Source organism: Acartia tonsa, chromosome 7, assembly GCF_053477335.1.
Source record: "Acartia tonsa isolate MP-2025a chromosome 7, ASM5347733v1, whole genome shotgun sequence".
NCBI lineage: Eukaryota > Metazoa > Arthropoda > Copepoda > Calanoida > Acartiidae > Acartia > Acartia tonsa.
In genome coordinates, this window is record NC_137266.1 from 13,777,626 (window position 1) to 13,799,753 (window position 22,128).

Here is a 22,128-nt window from a genome sequence, read left to right on the forward strand (position 1 = left end):
GAACTTAATAAGCAGAACATTAATTTGTAAGTCCTAACAAAATCATACATAAATTTGTAGCAAAATTGCTAAATTTCAGGATACAGCAAATTACATTCTTTTTTTTTAGGATTTGATTTTGGAGATGTCGATTCGTCGAGCTTATAGTATTGTACCTTGTTACCGTAGGAATCATCTAAATATTTTCCTTAAAAGTAAAAAGAAACTCACTTTTGTTGCATAATCCTGCTTTGTACTTGTGGAACCCTTTGAGCCTGACCCTCTGTCCAATGAGGTCGAGGAACTCGTTGAAGGCGGGGCCACCCTCCTCGTTATTGTACATGTCCTCCTCCGTCTGCTGACCAGCCTTGCAGTACATCACACCCACCTAAAAAATATAATAATAATATAACACTAGAGGGGGGAGGGGTTAAATAACTGTATCTCCCCTTCTCAAGGACCTTGTGCCGAATTTCAATTGGGTCTTTAAAAATCAACGAATAGCATCGGGAAAATTAACACAGTCAAGTCGCTAAAAAAGAGCAGAAAGCAATTTGATAGCAGACGACTTGGAAAGTCTGGATATACATCTATAGGGAGAGGACAGTGGCTGTTTATTTCACTAGTCCCTAAAGTTTTGTTATAACGTCTTCTTATTCGTTGAGTTTTTATTGGTGGAGTTTTCAAACGCTGTAATCGCTAATTGTAATCTACAAATGGAGTAATTTTGTGTATTAACATTAGGGATGTACATTATTTTATTTGCCATTGTCTTATCCTTTTATATCATTTACTGGGTTCAAGGGGTGTGATGTTTTTCAATGCTTTATATTACTATGTAATATAACCTAAAACCTTTCCTTGACTATAACTTATTTTCAATCATTGACATACCACCCCTAAAATGAATCTACACTAAAAATTAAAAATTTTACAGTTCTTTAAATTTCTTAGAGCTTATGATTAAAGACGTAATAAATATTTAGCAAATTCAAAATTACAAAATATTGAAAATTTAATGATTTACAATATTGCTAAGTGTACAAAAAAAATTTGTAGGAAAACAAGGATGATAACATCCTTAAGTAGCGAAGTACAATCTTAAGGATGGACAAATGATTTAAAGAAAAGAGGTACAGTTCATAAAAAGAGGGAGAATAAAAAAAATAACAAAACCTTACATCTAAAATTAATATTGATGTATTTAGTAGAATGACTGAAGAACCAACTGAACAAGTTAATAGTTTACTGTATTCTCATTGGTAAAGGGAATCTTTCTCTAAAATTCAGACGTCTATTTTGAATAGCAGCCGAGAAAATAATGTTTTCCATTTATAATAATGTGGACCTTTTGATTATAGAGAAGTTTTGCTACTAAGAATTGGAGCATAGAACAGTATGAAAGCAATAGTAGTAGGAAATCCCACGAATTTTAACTTTCCAAAGTTTGTCAATAGGAACAAGAATCAAACCTCCTTCTCAAAATGTGAAAAAAAATTAAATAAACTGGAATTTTTTCATTCCTTTTATTCAAAATATTTAGTATACTCAGGAAGGGAGGGGACATTGGACTGTAAATTACTCAGGTATCCAAACATCGTTATTCTATTTGTATGTTTAAAAACTTTGGGCCCTTATATTGAAATTTTATTTGTTAGTTTCAAACTTTAAAAGGTGTAATTTTGTTTTGTCATCATTGGGAAGTACATGAATTTTTAGTTCATAGTCTTATCCCTGAGGTGGGAGGGGTGGGGGGGGGGGGGGGTGGTAACAAAAGGGTCCCAAAATACCCTGATGTGGATACTAGACCCCCACAAGTAAGTAACTAGACTTTATGTGACTGTAGAGTAAAAATTACTCACTGACTCATTGCAAAATTAAATTTTAGCGAACAAAGAAATTCTCATGAAAGTCAATGTGATCAATATTCAGCTTTAAAATTCTGTTCTTTTTTATCATGTATAGAATATATGTACAGAATATAATGCTTAGTATTGGTCATTTATAAGCTTCCTTTAAAAATATTGCAAGCCAATAAAATGTGAAAATGTGGCAAAAATGCTGAAAACTGAAAACATAATTAAAAAAGTTTTCAAGTGCTTAATTGATTAATAAATAACTAATTTTTAAAACTTTTTTTAACGGGTTTACTTGTTTGAAAAACATCTAAGGTATAAAAGTATTATTTGAAGAAATAAATTTTTCGCATTTTGTGCAATTTTGAGGAAATATTTTAGTATCTATTTCATTAATTTCTTTGTCTTTCTTACAGAAGAATTTCTAGCATATAAAATGACTTCAGAACTGTAAATTGTGCATTTTAGATAATGCTAAGATAGTGATTCTTAATCTTTATATCAAAGTAAAAGGATGTTTATCTGTCTGTCTATGTGTAACTAAGGATCTCCTTTATAATGAGCTTCTAATAGGCCATAGGAAGGTTTTTAACTATCTTTGGGGAAGGTACCACTACCCTCCCAAGAAAAATCACCTCTTTAAAAAAATGACTAGGAAAAAAATTACATTTTCTTTTTTAAAACTAAAATTAAATTTCCATACCCCCCCCCCCCCCCTTAAGTGCTCAAGAGGCCTTTAGTGGCGTAACCACTAGTTTATAAATAAATCACACTGCCAGCTTTAAAAATTAGTGAATTTTTAGTAGTTTTATTTATAATATATTTAATTCTTCCTTCTCTTTTAGTATTGAATCTAATATTTATTTTCTATGGTGTATTACTTATGGACACAATTGTTGATTATAATTTTAGAATATCTGTCTCTGTCTTTGGACAGATGCATAAATATTAGACATATCTCCGACATTATCTCTATCCATGTACAATCAAATATTTCACAAACATTTTACACATTTTAAGCATTTTTTTCCAGCTAGGATGACATTTTTCAAGGAGAAAGACTCATTCTAATAAAGCAAGATTAGTTTTTATTAAAACCTAAGCTTTTAAAATGGAAAAAGCTAAGAGTGCCTTTATGTAAAGTAGAACAAGAACGGCAGGAAATTATACTTTAAGTTCTATTTACAAAAAAATTAAAATCTAAAGAAATACGCCTAAGACTATCTTTTTAATGTGTAATGGATATAAAATAGCAAATAAAAGCGACCATTAAAATCATAAATTAGTACACTTGCTTTAACCTCAATCTTTTTCTATCCTGTAGAGATTTGCCAATGGACTGAAAAAAAGAAGGCAATTCTTCCTAATATCTTGTTTTATGAGGGTATTTTCTAATTAATTTTGTTTTTCAAATAAAATTTAATATGTAACTAACAAATAAGTATATTATATACAGTATTCAAATTTTTTTCAAGTCATGATTATTAACTATTTTTAACAAAAGAAAAGTAATTTTAATTTAGGATACTTGGAATTTCTGTATCTACCCAATGTTTTGAAAATAACAATTTGTCATAAACCTAAATTAAAGTTTCATGCTATTACATAATAATACCAAACAACTAGAACGTTTATATTAAAATAGCCACGCTTTCATTGAAAAGGTTCTAAATCTAAATATATCGTTTAATATTGGGAAGTTTTTCAAATCTAACGTATAATGATGTCTGCCTGTACCGAAGGATCTCGCTAACCACTAAACCGATATGGTTTTCCTTCACAATGTAGCTTCTAGAGGCCTCTAGGGGCGTAGCCAGTAGTAATAATGGTATTTTTTGTCTGTAGCTAGGCTTTTCAGAGAAGCTTTATAAAGACATTGGGTTTGTTTTAAGCTATTGACATAGTCCAATGAACCTGAGGGCTCAATCATTAATTAATGTGTGTCTGTTTTGATTAGTCATACAAAGACAGTGGATGGATAAATGTTACTTCTGCTGAACGTCCAATTAACAATACAAACTGGATTTGTACAGTAGGTGCGCTACCAAAATACAAATGTATTGTAAACTCGGAAATAGAAGAAGTTGTCCTTGGTTTTGAATTAAATGATAAGAAAATAATGAGAAGAGTAAATAGTAAGAAATATGAATTGAACTAATGCTTACTTGTGCGCAGTTCTACTATTTGATAAACTAGCATAGAGGGGCTTTCTAATCGTTAGATGAGAGAGATAATAGCCTAAAACAATCACAGGAGCATTGCAAATATCCTTCAAAAAGTGGGTAGACAAAGGAGGATTCATAAGATTCCTCCTTTTATTAATTAAAATTATTGGGGCTTCTTATGTATATTCATACAATTAGATAAGCTTCAAAAGGCAGAAGCTAATTTAAAATTCGGGAGAAAGATTATAGTAAATTTCCCCTAATAATCTCGGTTTTTACGAAAATTCAAAAAGATTTTATGAATTACTATGAATAAAATAATATTTAGGTTTCCTAGTAGAAGATATAATATTTACAATATACATTACACAATTAAATATTTAAATGCCTCACTGGTAAAGAAATTAAGTCTCTCTCTCTGTCTTTCTTTCTTTTTCTTCTTTACATTTAAGATTGAAACACTTGGAATTTAAAAATATAATCTAAATTAGTTAGGGTTTCAAGAAAATTATAGCTGTTTATATAGGTGGTTTTAGGCTGTTTTCCTAACAAAAACCTCTCACTTGTAATGTTCTTAGAGGCTAGGAAAAAAGCCACTAAATTAAACTTCCCCTCATTCCTAATTATGTAGCTATTATATGGGGAAAGATTGTACTGTAGATTATTTACACAGTCATTGCAGACAGTATAAATTACTAAATGATGGTTTGTTGTGTTCTAATTTTCATTATTAAAGATCCATCATCAAACCTAGAGGGGACACAAGGTCTTTTTAAGGCCATTAAACAAACATTGAAATAAACTAAGCAATTTATTGTTGTACAAGTGTCTGCCCCCTATGATCTAGGGGCTCTATATTCTAAGGAAAGAGACAAACAGAAAAAGCCTGAAATCCCAATTAAAACGAACAAAAAAATCTTTTTCAGGGCATGAATAAACATTGGTGACCAGTATAATTTACAGTTGAATATCCACTTCTTTCTGCTAACTATGAAGCAGAAACTATAAAACGGCAGCGTTTGTCCCATCCAAAGTTTGTCTGTGTGCCCCGTAATTATGATCGTAAGGAAGTCATCAAAAAGGTTTCATTGGAGATTGCAGATGAACTGAAATTAGTTTCCGAATGTGAACACATTTTCCGAGGTGTTTCCCAATCCTATCTCAATATTTGCTACTAGCTAAAAAACCTTCAAACTTCAAAAACAATCAAAATTTGAATGTATTAACGATTTATACATTATACATTCAAAGTTTTAATTTTTCAAATTTTGATTTTTTTTTTGGAAGTTTGAAGGTTTTTTTAGCTAGTAGCAAATATTGAGATAGGATTGGGAAACACCTAGGAAAATGTGTTCACATTCGGAAACTAATTTCAGTTCACCAGATTGCAATAGTAGTTCAAATCAGAATTTAAATGATAATGCCTTATACTAAGCTATGCCCGTTCATATGTCCGATCGCTATAAAGTATCAAAAAATGCCATAAATATTGATTTGCTGACAAATTTAGTTAAAATCAACCCTTCTTTGACATTTAAATACCTTGTTATTATAAGGCCTATTTGGATATTATTGAAGAAAAACATTATTAATTTATGAGAACTTTTAGCTGGCTTACCTATGATTTAACCCTGTGGGGTTCTATATATTGATAAAAAAGTAATAAGGTCACCGGGTTCAACAATAATTAGGCAACTCTAACTTAAAATATGCAGGGATAGAGGGATAAGTATTTCAATAAAAATTAAAATTTTAGTTTTGTTTGTAATATGAGAACAATATTGACTTTATGAAAGAAATTTTCACCATGACCTATATTTCATCCTCTTTGAAATATACTCTTGTGAAGTGTTTTCGGTTGAGAAGACGGGCCAATAGACTAATTGCTAAGTAGCTGCGTTATTATGCTATTTATCGAGAACTTTATCCCATAAGCGACAAAATATGACAAGTTAATAAAAAGAAGGTAGTCAAAGGCATAGTGTGCATTCTTTTCCCGCATATTTTAAATCCACATAGTTTTTAATCCTTATCCAAAAGTAACAGGACGTCTCTGAGTTAGTCTGTTTGTTAGGATCAGGCTAACCACTGAACCGATATGGTTTTCCTTTACAATCTAGCATCAAATAAGAAACAATTCTTACAACCATACCAAGAAAAATCGCCACTAGAAAAAAAAGGTTTGAAAGGGGCGTGGCTATTATTTGAAAAAAGACACAATAGCATACAAATAAGAGTTATAATATATATGCAGCTCTGGTGATTAAATAATGTAATCTGCGGGAGGGAACGCACACTGTCAAAAAAAAGTTATAAAAGACAATAATTAACAATGCCTAAGAAACATATTAAATATCTCCAATAGTTGCGCTGCAATAACAAGCTGAAAAACAAAAATCTAAACAATTCTTTATTATTTCTGATCATAAGAATCCTTCCTAATATTGTGTGTCATTCTGTTAATAATTTTTGGTGGAAAGAAAGGTTTGTAAATTGATTAAATCTTCCAAGTCCCCTCTACTCCCTGCATTTGTTTATCCTATTTTATAAAGTAGTAAGGTTCTTTGTCTGAAGCTTAAGATCTCAATAACTACTCAACTAAATGGATTCTCTATTTTTGGTGAGATTCTAATAGGTCCTAGGGTGGTTTTATGCTACTTAAATTTCAGATTTACGTCTTGGGATAATTTTATGCTATATTTTAAGCAGCCTCTTTATGTCCCTTTGAATTTTCGCTATTTATTTTAAAAAGAAAAAGTTTTAAAAAAATTGTTGTTTTTTTGCGGGCAATTTATCTTTGGAGGGTGGAATTGCCCTCCATCAAAATAGTTATTAAAAATTTAACCTTCCCAGGACTTATGAGAAGGTATACTGTAAAGGAGAACCATAAAGGTTCATTAGTTAGTGAGATCCTTCAGTACACACAGCTTAATCGACACTTAGATACAAGGTTGTATTGTATAAATTCCTAATTTTCTCGTTGCAGTCTATAGAAGCTATGCTCCGTTTAAGGTCTTTAAGATGATATCTTTATCAAAAGTGAAATTTATTTTCCCTACCACGATTTATATCTTCTTCCTTCAGTGATCTTAAGGGATAAGACAATGGACAGGAAATTGTTGTTTATACTCAATTACGATAAACAAAATTTTTGGTAGAAAAATTTATAATATCAAAGTTTTTTAATCCAACGAATGAGCTTTTAGAAACTTAGGAGACCAATATAATTTATAGATCAAAGTCCATTTTCTCCATGTCTTTCATCTATAATACAAAGTAGTACGATGTCTGTCTGTCTGTCCGTCTGAAGCTTAAGATCTCAGTAACCACTGAACCCTAGAGGCTAAGGGTGAAGCCGCTAGTATAATATAAAGCATGATTAAACACATAACAAATGGGGGAAAATAGTTAATTTATCGTTTATTGTCCACACCAAGATTCCCTGAAGAGATTACAACATACATCCTATTCATCGATCAATATTAAGAATTATTAATCTATCTTTCCTTCTATATATATATAAAAAGGAAGATAAAAGTAGGAAGGAAAACAGATAATTATTCAAAAAATAAAAATAGCACTTTATCGCAACGTGTTATAGACAGATTTCCGCGGATCGAAAACTGAAAAGTTGTAAGATTAAAACCTAGTGCCCTTCGGGGCTAACAAATGACTTGTAATAATGTTATGATTCTTGTTTTATAACTCGTGGAAAATTGTCTGTTATACGATGCATTACATGATTTTTAAGTACGACTGAGAACCAGTTTTAATCCAGCGGATATTGATCGGTTTCGAAGCTGACTACTTATTTTTCTCTATTTCAAATAATCTTCATGGAGAAATAATATTATTTACTAAGTATATTTGCGATAACTTTCATTTAATAGATTCTTCTAATTTTTAACATTTACAAAACGGCCTGCTTTATTGCTTCAAGATCCGTGTCAGATCTATATAAGAAATAAATGTCTATAAATGAGCTCAAGTCTTCCAAGGGATGAATGATTATAACTCATAGTGCTCCAATAATCCATAATAAACTCTCATTGCCCAGAACGATAAGACCCAACATTTTACTTTATTAAGAATAAATTCATTTTTTTTATTTCATGTTGCTATTTACATAATATTAAAGTATTTAATTACTATTCTTAAAACAGAAAATTTAAATTCATAATATAGTAAATTTAAGAAAACTTAGATTTAAAATAAATTGACTCTAGCGCCACTTTTAATGTGTTCAGATTTACAAACATAAATTAAAAACATTTTAACCCTTTCATGACGGTTATATAAAAAAATATATATTGGAAAATAGATTCCATAATTCAAATTGCATTTTTGAAAGAATGAAAAAAGCATTGTTATAAATACGTATCTGAAGATTAAATAAAGAAATCAAAAGAAAAATGGAAGAAAAAGCAAGTGTGAGAGAAATTTAAAAAAACAAGAAAACGCTAAGGCAGAATGCTATTACGTTCATAGTATCAAAGGCTTTTATTATAAAATAAATAACTAAAATCAGCCGGACAGAAATTCTAACGTAAGTAGTTGAACTTGAAGTAATCTTTATATGCAAGTTAACATATTTATATTTATTTTCTAATATTTCCTCTGTGAATATACAGTGACCCCCCCCCCTCCCAATAAAAAAAGGCCTTAGGAATTAGGCTTAGTTATTGAGATTTAAACCTTCAGACAAAAAAACTTTATATATTATTAGTTTGCCCCTTTATTATCTACGGACTAGAAAAAAAGCTTAAACCCATCCCAAGACTTAAATCTAAAAATTAAATAGCCTAAAACCATCTCGGGACCGATGTTAAGTTTATATAAAATAAAGAACCCAATCAGTTAAGTAGATTAGATATTAAGAATGAGACATTGAAATCAAATTGACAATATATTTACAAATAAAAATATTTTTATTAGTTATTTATTGTTGTATGTTGTAAATCATACAAAACTTGAATAGAAGCTTAGATAATAAAGTCTTCCCTGGAAATACTAAAAACTATACTGACAGGCCGACGGTAAAAATGTGTGGACTACTGCATACAGACTGACTGGCCAATTGAGATGTAGAGTAGGTGCTCATCGCCCTTTAAAATTTTACCCGGGAAAAAATCATCTTTCTATCAATCAAATGACAATCAGAGCATTACCGATAGACTGACAGACCAGGTAAATTATATAATGGATGCTTATTTGTAAAGGAGAACCATATCGATTCTGCATTTATAGAGATCTTTAAATACAGACAGACACACACACACACAGCGAGATCCTGTTACTTTATTTTATGGACTAGAGGCTAGACTTCTATCTTCAATAAAAGAAAAGGCACATTTCCCTACAGAAATTGATGTCATATGGAGGGTTACATACAGACTAACCGACTAAATAAGGTAGAGAGTAGATATTCATTTCTCAGGAAAATCTTCTCTAGAAAAAATCTATCGTCTATCTAATTTAGCATTTGATAAATAAAATTTTTACATTTTAAATTAAATGCCTTGCAGGGTATTTCCGACAGGCTGACGGAATAAGTAAATCACATATTGGATGCTCAAAATTATAGAGTGTATTCTCAAAAATTAAAGCCGTCTATTTTTAATAGCAGGTGAAGAATTATGTTTTACCCTCAGACGGACATTTCTAATTATAGAGGTGCTTCGCGTTAAAAATTATATTTAATAATAATTAAGCAAGGATAGCCAAAGTAAGGTTTAGGGTGCTTTCCCATATCGAGTACATATCAAGCATTGAAAATACACTTCCATATTTTATAAATAAATTGTAAATTAGAAGGGATAGGTTTTTCCCATAAGCCTAACTCTTGCAGGGGGCCCTAACCCACCGAGGTTTACACTTGATGTGCCTTTACTCATAATAGGATTAATTATAGAATATATAGAATTTTAAAGCTTAAACAAGGATGACATCATTTATAAGTCCTTAGTAAAGCTAAAAAACATGGAAAGGTTTACAATAGAATTTATACAATATCTTTGATAGTAGATGCATATCAAAGCATTCCAACAGACGAACGGACAAAGTAAGTTTTATACTGGATGATCATCAGCATGAGGATGTTTTTTTTATTCCATCCATTTATCTTTAATAACTGAAGAGAAATTCACGTTTACTCCTTTACGGTTTCTTACAGACAGACAGACATTTCAATTAGAGTACAAAGAAACATATGATAACATCCATAAATTTTGTGAAGTTAATAAAAATCTAATAAGATAGAAAATGTGGTTAAAATATTAGATGTCAATAGAAAAATATACAGTAAACTTTAAACATACATCTCTAAAACCATAAAAATCTAATTACTAAAACTTTAGCATAATGGACGGACTGACTGACAAAGTTAATTGAATATATGATGCTTTTTAGTCAGCAAAATCCTCACAGACAAATTTGCTTTCTATTTTTATTTTAAAGTAAAACTTAATTCTGATTGTGTACCAGACAGACATACAAAGTTTATGTAAGATTTTCCGCTTAAATATTTTTAGTAGAGAAGCTACTATATAATTTGAAATAACCCTCTGTTTTTTTCTAATAACTCTGACCCTAAGGCGGCCTAAGGCCGCTTTGTCACTTGTATTATGATATTATCATTTTAGAAAAAAAATAGCACACATTAAATATGTACTATGATGTCATTTTAGCTTGAAGAAAAGCATAGAAGTCTTTTTAGTGTAAACCTTTTTTTGCCTTTTTTCTTATTTATATATCTTTAAAACTTTTAGAATTGCTTTTTAGACTACAATTCCATGTTCCTATAAAAGTGCACGACTGAAAAAAAAGAAAATGTAGAAATCAATTTGTAATGCTCTATAGAAATTGATATTTTTCACCACCGGCTACTGAATGATTTATTAGTAGCAAAGCTACTCTACATCTCTCTTTTCCTCACTTAATCAGTCCCTCATAGAGGAAATGTAATTTTCTCGGCAACTATTTGAAAGAGACGTATGAAATTAATCTTTTTTGAGAAGGTTCTTCTGATAATAGAATATTATATGAAAAGAATGCAATTTTTCTACTGCTTTGGGGTAAATGTTTTTTTTGTGAAGATTATATTGTCCAATAAATAAATATGAATTCACTCTTTAAGCTTTTTCTATCATTCTAGGAAGCTTATTCATGAGCTTTTCCGCTTATGGATGTTTTCATCCATGTTATTTTCTTTATCTATTTTAAATGATTTTACAAAATATGTTAATCGTGATTATTTATGTCAATCTCATTTTCAACATATTCATATCTATCAAGTATTACTTCATATCTTAAGGGGCAAAGCTTCTCTTTAACTAAATTTGTCTGTACGTCATATTCAGTCTTTAATTCATAGACCTTTATAGCTGAAATATGTATTTACTTGAGAAGAAAAAAAGTATTTTTATTTAGAAATAACTGTCCGACCGTCTGTAACTTAAAAACCCAGTACCCGCGAATCAGAGAGTATTTACTTATTTGTTTTAAACACCCAATTAATATGAATAAAGGAAGAAAGTTTCATATTTTTGATAAGCGGCGACTCTTAGGCAATCTATCAAAGCTTAATCTCACTTTTTGAAAGGAGATACTTCATGGAAAAAGGAAAAAATGTTAGTCGAATCAAGAATGAACTAGGGATAAAGGGATGTGGATAGAGGATAAATATATCATCTCCAATTGTAATATGGTAAAGTCTGCCTGTGAGAAAGCTTATACATATTAAAATGAAATAATAATCTATCTATTCCCTTTTCCCATAAAAAATGGGCAAAAAATCAGGACTAGGGCGACATTATCAATTAAAACATTCACAGAAAACATTAGATTATTTTGATATGAGCCTCAATGTTATAAGTATACTTTTTCAAAAATAGAATGATTTTGAGGTATTAAAGGTATATGTACACTATAAAAGGCATCTGTCAGTAAGTTCTAGGAGATTTTCGATGGTAGCTGGAAGAAATTCACTGTTTCTTTCATCATTTCTGTATTTTAATGATGAAAAAAATGATCGAAATTAAACTAATTATATTCTGCTTTAATCAAATATATGATTTCTCAATAAATAGTTTTTCAAAATGTTGGTATAGAATTGTCATTATTTTCTTATAAAAAAATCAGAAAATTGCCAGAGAAACATGCATGTCTATAATACAATCATATTATCCTTTAAAATCCGGGTGTTTGGGCTTGGGATGTATGATTTTTATTATAGTTATGAGCTTGTTGCGTTTTTCGTGAACTATCTTAATTGTAACATCATATGGACACGGATGAGGATCCTATCAGGGCAATGGCCGATAAATTTATGTACATTCCTAATGATGATACACAATATTACCCCATCTGTAGAAGGTCTAAACGTTTGAACACTCAACTTAATAACAACCAATCAGTCCACATAGTTGTAATCCAACGAATAAGAAAACGCTATTATAAAACTTTGGGGACTAGTGTAATAAACAACCCCTTGCCCCCCCCTCACTCTTTCTGGTATGGTATCCAATGTACTCTAGTTTAGTAGTTACTGGATATGCTCAGCAAGATCTCGGAAATAGCTAAATAGTTGGGTCTTCTATTTAAAGGATACATCAATTTCGGTCCATGAAATGTTTTAGGCTATTCTATGGTAAGTAAGATCACTTATTAACAAGGATGACAACATCCATAAAAGCGAAGCACTGAAACGGGAGGACAAACGGACATTAACACTTGTATAGTGTTAGAACTTAATTATCATAATATAAATTTATAAGAGTCAAAGCAAAATTGTAAGTAAATTTGTTGTAAAACTGCTTGATACAGGATAATTTTTATGGACATACATACATTTTTAGGGCTTGATTATAGAGTTGCTTCGCTTATTACATTATACTTTGTTGTCCCAGGAATCAATAAACCAAAAATCAGATCAATCCGATGATTTGATCACATAAAAATTTGTTGTTAAAAAAGTATAAAAATCAATATGTTTAAAATGGACGTACGGACATTTTGGTAATGATTATAGAGTTGCTACGCGTTCTAAATCGTACCTAACTACTAAAGGAATCACCATGCAAAATTTGAAATCGATAGGACAATTCTAACATGCCTAAATTAACGGAAAAAGCTATCCGTTACGGACGTACGGACGGACGGACCGACCCTAATTATAGAAAAGCTTCGCTTTTAAAAACTATTGTGCACAACTTGTAGTTAATAACTTAATATATACAATATTTTCCAGTATGGCGTCGAAACCGATTGATATCCACCAGATTAGAACCGGTTCTAAGCCATACTGAAAAATCATGTATCGTATCGTATTATATCCAGTTTTCTACAAATAAAAAATGTTTTGTTAACCCCTCCCTTGATTCGGCATCACGGGGCTAACAAAACTAGTTTTAATCTTATAATTGTACATTTTTATATCAGCGGAAAGCTGTTTATAATACGTTGCGATGAATATCTCTTTTTTAGGAAAGCTTCTCCCTGTCATTGAATAGTATATGATCTATCATTATAAAATTGGATAACTGTCCGATTCAATTTATAACATAACATTTTTTTTGCTTACACTGCTTGAGCAACTATGAAGTTTATCTTCATTTTTTTCATCCAAATAAAACGCTTTTAGTTGAGATAGTTTAGCTTTACGAGTGCCCTACATCTCTAAAAATAAGCGTGGTAATGGTATATGCAGGTTTTAAGCTATTTACAAGTCTTCGTGAAAAGCTACCCCCCCAATACAAATACACTTTTATTACTTTAAACATCCATTTGAAAATATTGTTTTTGTTATTCAAGTTTTAATTGTTTGGATTAATGATTTTTCTGTATAAAACTAAATGATAATATTTTTGTGAAAGTTTATATTAATGCTTATTGATATGTGACAAGAAATCTAAATTCTGAATTTTCTGTTCTAAAGATTTTGATTTAAAAAGGAACAGTAAACTGCTTTGAGACAAAATGTCTTTTGAGAACTGATAAACCCTTTGATTATGACATAAATTAAAATTAGGGGGCGGGGGGAGAGATTTTTTCTATGTCTAAAAAACTCGGCTTTATTATTACTCCTTACAATAAAGAATCAACTATTTACACAATATAATATATTATAAAAATCCACCAAAAAACCAAGAAAATGATAAAAAATTGTGTATAATTTACCTTGTATGTTTGATCATTGTATAGTTTGTCTAGTTTGACCAGTTGTTCCTCACAAGGCCCAGTTTGAACTCCAAGATGTAAACTGAAATAAAAAATAAATGTAAAGGTAATAAGTTTTTTCATTGTCCGTTCAGATATCTATTTTAGGGAAACTCCATATAAGACAGTAGATGGTTTTAGGCTATTTTACTGCCTAATATTGATTTATTGAGTTCATTTGCTAGCATCTTTAAATATTAGCAGAGCTACTATACTAAATGATAAATTCTGTGTGTCAGTCCGGCCGAATGTCACGCAAAGGTAGACAATATCGTAAAAAGATTAACGGCACGTCAATAACATATTGATGCTTCGCTACTTATGGACAAACTTATTGATTACAACTTAATGTTATGTACTTGGGATTAACTTAGTAATACACCCAAAAAAAGTAATATTTACAGTTACATGACCCTAGCTTAAATAAATGCGAGCCAATCTAACATTTTTGAATTTGAGGCATTTGAGGACTTGCGGATTTTTCCATAATGGAATATAGAAACAAGACCTATAAAAAGACACAAAAAGACCACGAAACGTTGAGAACCTTTGTGTTTAGATGAAGATAAAGGCTCTGCAATAAGCATATAATAGCCAATTTAGGTAATAGTTTTTTTTTTATTTAGGATGATTATTTCATTTTTTATCATCCGGTTTCTGTGGTCCAATATGGCCAAATCCTGAGGCCCTCTTATGTATGTACATGAACAGATATAAATTTTGCATTTGATTTGCTAAAATAAATGTTTATCCAGTGCAAGTGTTGATTGCGCCAACTTTGAATAAATTACACCTTCTGGTGAGGGGGAGGGGTGGGGGTGGCTCTCCCCCCCCCCCCCCCAACCTTTCAGCTAATATGCACAAAGGGGGCATATTAGGGGGACCTAGGGTGTAAGGTCAAAACAAAATATATAACAATTCACCACAAACAAACACACACAAAATAATTCACACACACACACAGTGTGAGTGAAAAATGCATCTCAGTTAATAACATTTTTTAAGCCTTGATTTGAAAACCAGCGCTTTATTACTTTATGTGAGTGTGATTATGTGTATGTTCGTGTGTGTGTGTAAATGTGTGTGGTTCTGTAGAAATTATTTAATCTAAAGCCCTACAAAGATTTGTAACAAAATTTTATAAATAATAAAGGAATTTCATAGTGATGTGATGTAAATCTATTGCGAACTTTTTTCACCAATCTACATATGAATTAATAAATGTGAGGAAAAGCAGTCCAAATATTGTTAAAGCAATTATTGGGAGGCGAAATAGTCATGAAGATGAAATATCCCAGTCTGAAAAAGATAGTCCACTGTATCAATTTGGACAGATAGACAGAAGACATATAGTAAGATAGCAAGCAGGATGAACTATCTATTTAATTTGTCTCTAGCTAGGAAAAGATACACATAGAATGAATAATAAAGTTACATTCAGTTCTTACCTCAAAAAATTAACTTTTTAAAAGCGAAGCTTTTCTATAATTAGGGTCGGTCCGTCCGTCCGTAATGAATAGCTTTTTTCGTTAATTTAGGCATGCTAGAATTGTCCTATCGATTTTTAATTTTGCATGGTGATTCCTTTAATAATTAGGTACGATTTAGAAAGCATAGCAACTCTATGATCAATTCCTAAAAATGTAAGTATGTCCATAAACACTATCCTGTATCAAGCAGTTTTTCAACAAATTTACTTACAATTTTGCTTTGACTCTTATACATTTATTTTATGATTATTCAGTTCTAACACTATACAAGTGTAAACCGTTTCAGTGCTTCGGTTTTATGGATGTTGTCATACTTGTTTTCCCTTAAATACTCCGGGGTGGGTGATCGAAGAGTGTAAATTATACTTGTGCTAAAACTTTGGGTACTTTCAGCAACAATGTTAATCTATATGAGGGGTAATTGTATTCATCATAACTGGCAGTGTACATTAATTTATCGCCCATTGTCTTATCCCTTTAGATCTTTACTAATACTTATAAAATAAACATGTGTAAAATTTTAAAGAATTGGGTTAAAAGTTTTCAGCTCCAAGTGTCCTATCCATGTAAATTCGCGAAAAACAGACAGGTTATGATTAAAGGCTTAATAATAAACTCACGATCTTGATCTGAGGGCGTTAGGACTTACATTTTGAACATGGATAGGCAGCCGAGCGTCAGCCGCCATTTTATACTATTTGTGAGATTGCCAAATTAGAAATTAGAAATAGTCAGAACATTTATTTTGGGTCATATTTGAAATAAAATGGATAAAAATTTGAACATGATCTATTAATAGGATTCCTAAGTTGAAAATTCATTCGATTTGATAGGTTTCAAAGGGTCAAAAGAAGACTATATAGCTCTAAAAACAGCTTACAAGTGGCTGACTGACGCAAGACTGATAAGTCCTAAATTCAAATACTAGATTTATCCAGGTATACATTGATACAAGTATAGAAAATATTTTGAAATAAATGTAAGAAGTGCAATAGTTTTATCTTTTAGTAGAGTTTTGAATGTTTAAGCTTAGACTGCTTTAAAGTCAACCAAACGATCCAAAATTTTAAACGTGATTATTTTACAAGTATTAACATGCGCAATGCTTTCAATTAATCACAAATCACAATTATTAAGAAATCTATACTCTCTAACAGCTAAATTATCTAAAACCACCCCCTATACACACCCTTGTTGATATATGTGCAATACCCCGTCCCGGATTTGAAAAATTTTGTTAAAATTTTTGCCCCCAGCCAAAATATGGTTGATTTATGCATAAAAATGACCCATGCAAAATATTTTTTCTGTAATGCAAAAATTGCGACGGTACAAGCACTGCAAAGTTTTTAAAATCTGCAAAAAACCCTGTTTTTATGGCTATTTTGGGGCTTTTGTACCATCCCAATTTTAAAGATTTTTACAAAATTTCAATTCAAGTGTGTTGATATATACCTGAAATTTACCAAAAAAAATGGGGGCAGTCTCAATTATAACATATGAAGGTGTAGCAATTAATCTTCCAAATACAAAATTGTCAAATTGCATACATATATAATAGGATTAGGCCGGATACTTTTTTGGACGGATACTGGATATCTGGCTAATTTATAATGCCAAATATCCGGCAAATAAATGTTATTTGGCCTGATATCTAGTTATTCGACCGGATATCCGGTTATTTGGCCGGATATCCGGTTATTCGGCCAGATATCCGGTTATTCGGCTGATGTTCTTTTATTCGGCCAGATATCTGGTAATTTGCCATATAACGATTATCTGGCATTAGAAATCAACCGGATATCCGGTATCCAGCCAAAAAAGTATCGGCCCAACCCTATTATATATGTATGCAATTGTTTCTTCTTTACAGTAAAGTTTCTGATAGATCCAGGGAATGTTTCAGTTATTACCACTTAAATAAAATTAGAGGATCGACCCTTCTTTCAGGAGCCCAAGAGTCCTTTAGGAGCGATACCGCTAGAAAGTACTATGGAGAAGCTCTTCTTGTGAAAATTAGATAATTTTTAACATTATCTTTTTATGTGTCATTATTCATTGTTTATCTCTGTTAATTTTGTGTTAACTTAATGGAAAAAGATTTTTTAGCTTATAAAAGATGTTCTGTGCTTTTCCTCAAAGTGTCTTTTAATCACTGACAACCCCTCCCTCCTTATATTAACTTGCAAGGGTCCCTGGTACCCAATATAAACTATCTTAACCTGACCCTATATAATTAAGAAACAAACTAGAAAGTATCCCTTCCTTTTTTCAAGGTCGGTAGATGGGGGGGGGGGGGAGTATGTGCTCGACTTGGCACTTGGGAAACTGGCAATAATTTGCATTAAACTTACGTCTTCAATTTATCAAAAACTAAAGCTATAAAGCAGAAGTACCGATTGCAGAGTTGCTACACTTTCTAAACCCTTATTGTTAAAGGAATCATCAACCAAAGTTTTCAATAAAAATTTTTTTAACTTGCTTAGATTAAATAAAAGAGCTAACCTTTACGGAGTTCGTTCAGACTCATATTATAGAAAAGATTTGCATTTAATTAGTATCAGATATAGATTGGACAAAATAGGCCGTTTAATACACTAGTCCCAAAAGTTTGAAAATAATTCTTATTCGTTGACTTAATAACTTTGGGGACTTTCAATAAATTTTGATGGATTGGTTTATTAATTTGAGTGTTCAATCGTTTCTACAACTAATTTTAATCTACAGAAGGGTTAATTTTGTGTATTATTAATGGGGATGTACATCCATTCATTAGCCATAGTCTTATCCCTTAGATCCTTCAGTAACATGTTATTTCTTGTTATGTAATAAAAATGAAAGTGTTATTATTAGACTTTGGGTACAGGGATCTAGAGGGATAAGACAATGGCTGATAAATTTATTTGTACAAACTGACCCTTTTTTGTTGATTACATAGTGGTTGAAACGTTTGATCACTAAACCTAATGAACCAACCAATTAAAATTCAATAAAAGTCTCCAAAGTTGTTGAGCCAAGAAATAAAAAAATGTTATTATAAACCTTCCGGGACTAGTGTATTAAACAGCCCAATGTCACCTCCCTCCCTAGTTATTATTAGACTTGTGATACACTCTTGTATAGTTCAGGGAGGGAGGGGACATTGAGCTGTTTATTAAATTAGTCCCCAAAGTGTTATAACGGTGTTTTCTTACATTTGGGTTAAAACATTGGGGAAATTCAGTAAATTTTATTTGGTTGATTTATTAAGTTGAGTGTTTAAAAGTTTCAACCTCTAGTCTTAATCTACAGAAGGGATAATTTTTTGTATCATTATTGGGGATGTACATCAATTTATTAGACATTGTCTTATCCCTTTAGATACTTGAATAACATGTTATTTCTTGTTATGTAATAAAAATAAAATTATTTCAGTTATTATTAGACTTTGGGTACAGGGATCTAGATAGAGAAGACAATGGCTGATAAATGGACGTGTATTCCCCATGATTATACACAAACTTACCCTTTCTGTTGATTACAATAGGTTGTTGGAACGTCTTATTAAACCAATTAAAATTTCAAACAATCTAAAAAGTTGTTGAGCAAACAAATGAAAAAGTTTTTAAAACTTCGGGGACTAGTGTAATTAACAGGCAATTGTGCTCTGCCTCCCTAGTTATTATTAGACTTTTGGTACACTCTGGTATAATTCAGAGAGGGAGGGGAAATTGGACTGTTTATTTCACTTGTCCTCAAAGTTTTATAATTGTTTTTCTAATTCATTAGGTTAACAACTTTTGAGAATTTTACTAAATTTTGATTAGTTGGTTTATTAAATTAAGTGTATAAACGTTTCAACCGCTAAGTTTAATCTACAGAGGGGATAGTTTTGTGCATCAAACTTATATAATAGAGGTAGCCCGGATACTTTTTTGGCCGGATACCGGATATCCAGATGATTTAAAATGCAACATATTTGGTATCCGGAAAATTACCGGATATCCGGTCGAATAACCAGATATCCGGCCAAATTACCAGATATTTGCTAGATATCTGACCAGATGTAGAATATCCGGCATTATAAATCAGCCAGATATCCAATATCCGTCGAAAAAAGTATCTGGCCCAACCCTATTATATATGTATGCAATTTGACAATTTTGTATTTGGAAGATTACTTGCTACACCTTCATATGTTATAATTGAGACTGCCCCCATTTTTTAAAAGCGAAGCTTTTCTATAATTAGGGTCGGTCCGTCCGTCCGTCCGTACGTCCGTCCGTCCGTCACGGATAGCTTTTTTCGTTAATTTAGACATGTTAGAATTGTCCTATCGATTTCAAATTTTGCATGGTCATTCCTTTAGTAGTTAGGTACGATTTAGAAAGCGTAGCAACTCTATAATCATTACCAAAATGTCCGTACGTCCATTTTAAACATGTTGATTTTTTTACTTTTTTAAATAGCTTTTTTCGTTAATTTAGGCAAGTTAGAATTGTCCTATTGATTTCAAATTTTGCATGGTGATTCCTGTAATAGTTAGGTACGAGATAGAAAGCGTAGCAACTCTATAATCATTACCAAAATGTCCGTACGTCCATTTTAAACATGTTGATTTTTTTTACATTTTTAACAACAAATTTGTATGTGACCTAATTATCCGATTGGTCTGATTTTTGGTATACTGATTCCTGGGACAACAAAGTACAATATTATAAGCAAAGCAACTCTATAATCAAGTCTTAAAATGTAAGTATGTCCATAATCATTATCATGTATCAAGCAGTTTTTCAACAAGTTTACTTACAATTTTGCTTTGACTCTTATACATTCGCATTCTGATTATTCAGTTCTGACATTATACAAGTGTTAATGTCCCTTTGTCCTCCCGTTTCAGAGCTTCGCTTTTATGGATGTTGTCATCCTTGTTTTGGTAAATTTCAGGTATATATCAACACACTTGAATTGAAATTTTGTAAAAATCTTTAAAATTGGGATGGTACAAAAGCTCCAAAAAAGCCATAAAAACAGGATTTTTTGCAGATTTTAAAAACTTTGCAGTGCTTGTACCGTCGCAATTTTTGCAATACAGAAAAAATATTTTGCATGGGTCATTTTTATGCATAAATCAACCATATTTTGGCTGGGGGCAAAAATTTTAACAAAATTTTTCAAATCCGGGACGGGGTAATGTGCAAAGTAGTTGCCTAACCCTTACCCCTGTGATCTATAACCTCTTGCAGGGATACAGGGAATGTCCAATGGAAGAAAATTAATCACCCCCCCCCCAAACAAAATTCAAATGTGTAAATTTCTACCCGAAGAAAGGGAGTAAGGAAGGATTGCATAAGATTATGATATCCCTTCATCCCTGGAAGCCTCTCACCAAATTTATTTCAAGCTTAAACCTGACATGCTGCACTGTAGAAGAATCAGGGAGGAAGTGGATAATAAATCAATCTACACATCATTTTTCCCCAATTGTTCTATTAAATAATATTTCAGGGAAAGGTTGATTTATCCTCCATTGTTCCATCCACGTATCCCTGAAAGGAATGGTGAACCAAGTGAAGGAAAAAAAATTGCTCTGACCTTTGAAGATTACATTTTTCAATATATACATTCGTATACAGGGCTGAAGGTATTTGAAAAATGTTTTAAAACTTTTGATGACTCTTTTATGGAGATAACTTTTAAGCTGAAATTTTTTTTATAGATTTTCCTCAGAAACTGCTTTTTAATGTTTAGTATATTATATTTTGGGGCTTATATGCTGATTTTTTCGGTTGAGGTCTTTAATCAACAAAATCCCTTTTAATAGGCAATACTAATTCCTTTTTCTTATAATCCATTTGCACTTAAACGTATGCTAAAAAATAGATTTGCGCCATTACTTTCGCATACAAATATTATTAAATCATCAATGATGCGAATTATTGCTACAGCAGAAACTGTTGCCTACCATTTGCTACATTATCACCATCAAAAACTTCTTTAATTTATTTGCAATTCTGCATTTTTTATAGAATACGCCAGGGATCTTAAGTAATAAGACAATGGAAGATAAATTTATGTACATCCCTAATATTGATAAACAATTTACCCCTTCTATAAATTAAGATCACTGCAGGAAAAATTAAAAACAACCAAAAGCAATTTAATTAAAGTACCCAAAATTGTAAAGCCACCGATTAAGATATTGTGATTGTAAAACTTTGGGTACCAGCATAATTTAAAATCCAACGCCCCCCTTTCTTCCTGCAATATGCGGACTTGATCGCACATATACATATAATTTGTAAATTGAACATATAAAAATCAAACATGCTATTTCTGCACATTTGAGCTTATCTTTTTTTGATATCCTAATATTACAAAACTGCAGTGTGGCGAGTTTATGCTGTTTCATATAGCAATGTTTCAATCAGGCTATTCACACTT

At 31.3% G+C, this 22,128-nt stretch overlaps 1 protein-coding gene across 1 annotated transcript in view; it reads right to left on the bottom strand.

The window, feature by feature from the left end:
* The window catches only part of LOC145324895 (uncharacterized), a 177,670-nt gene that overhangs the window by 43,839 nt on the left and 111,703 nt on the right, over window positions 1–22,128 (bottom strand). Inside the window, exons 14-15 of the mRNA XM_080167615.1 lie at window positions 14,177–14,258; window positions 211–367 (exon numbers count right to left, since the gene is read on the bottom strand). Of these exons, the coding sequence (XP_080023741.1) occupies window positions 211–367; window positions 14,177–14,258 (239 nt within the window). The remainder of the gene's footprint in view (window positions 1–210; window positions 368–14,176; window positions 14,259–22,128) is intronic.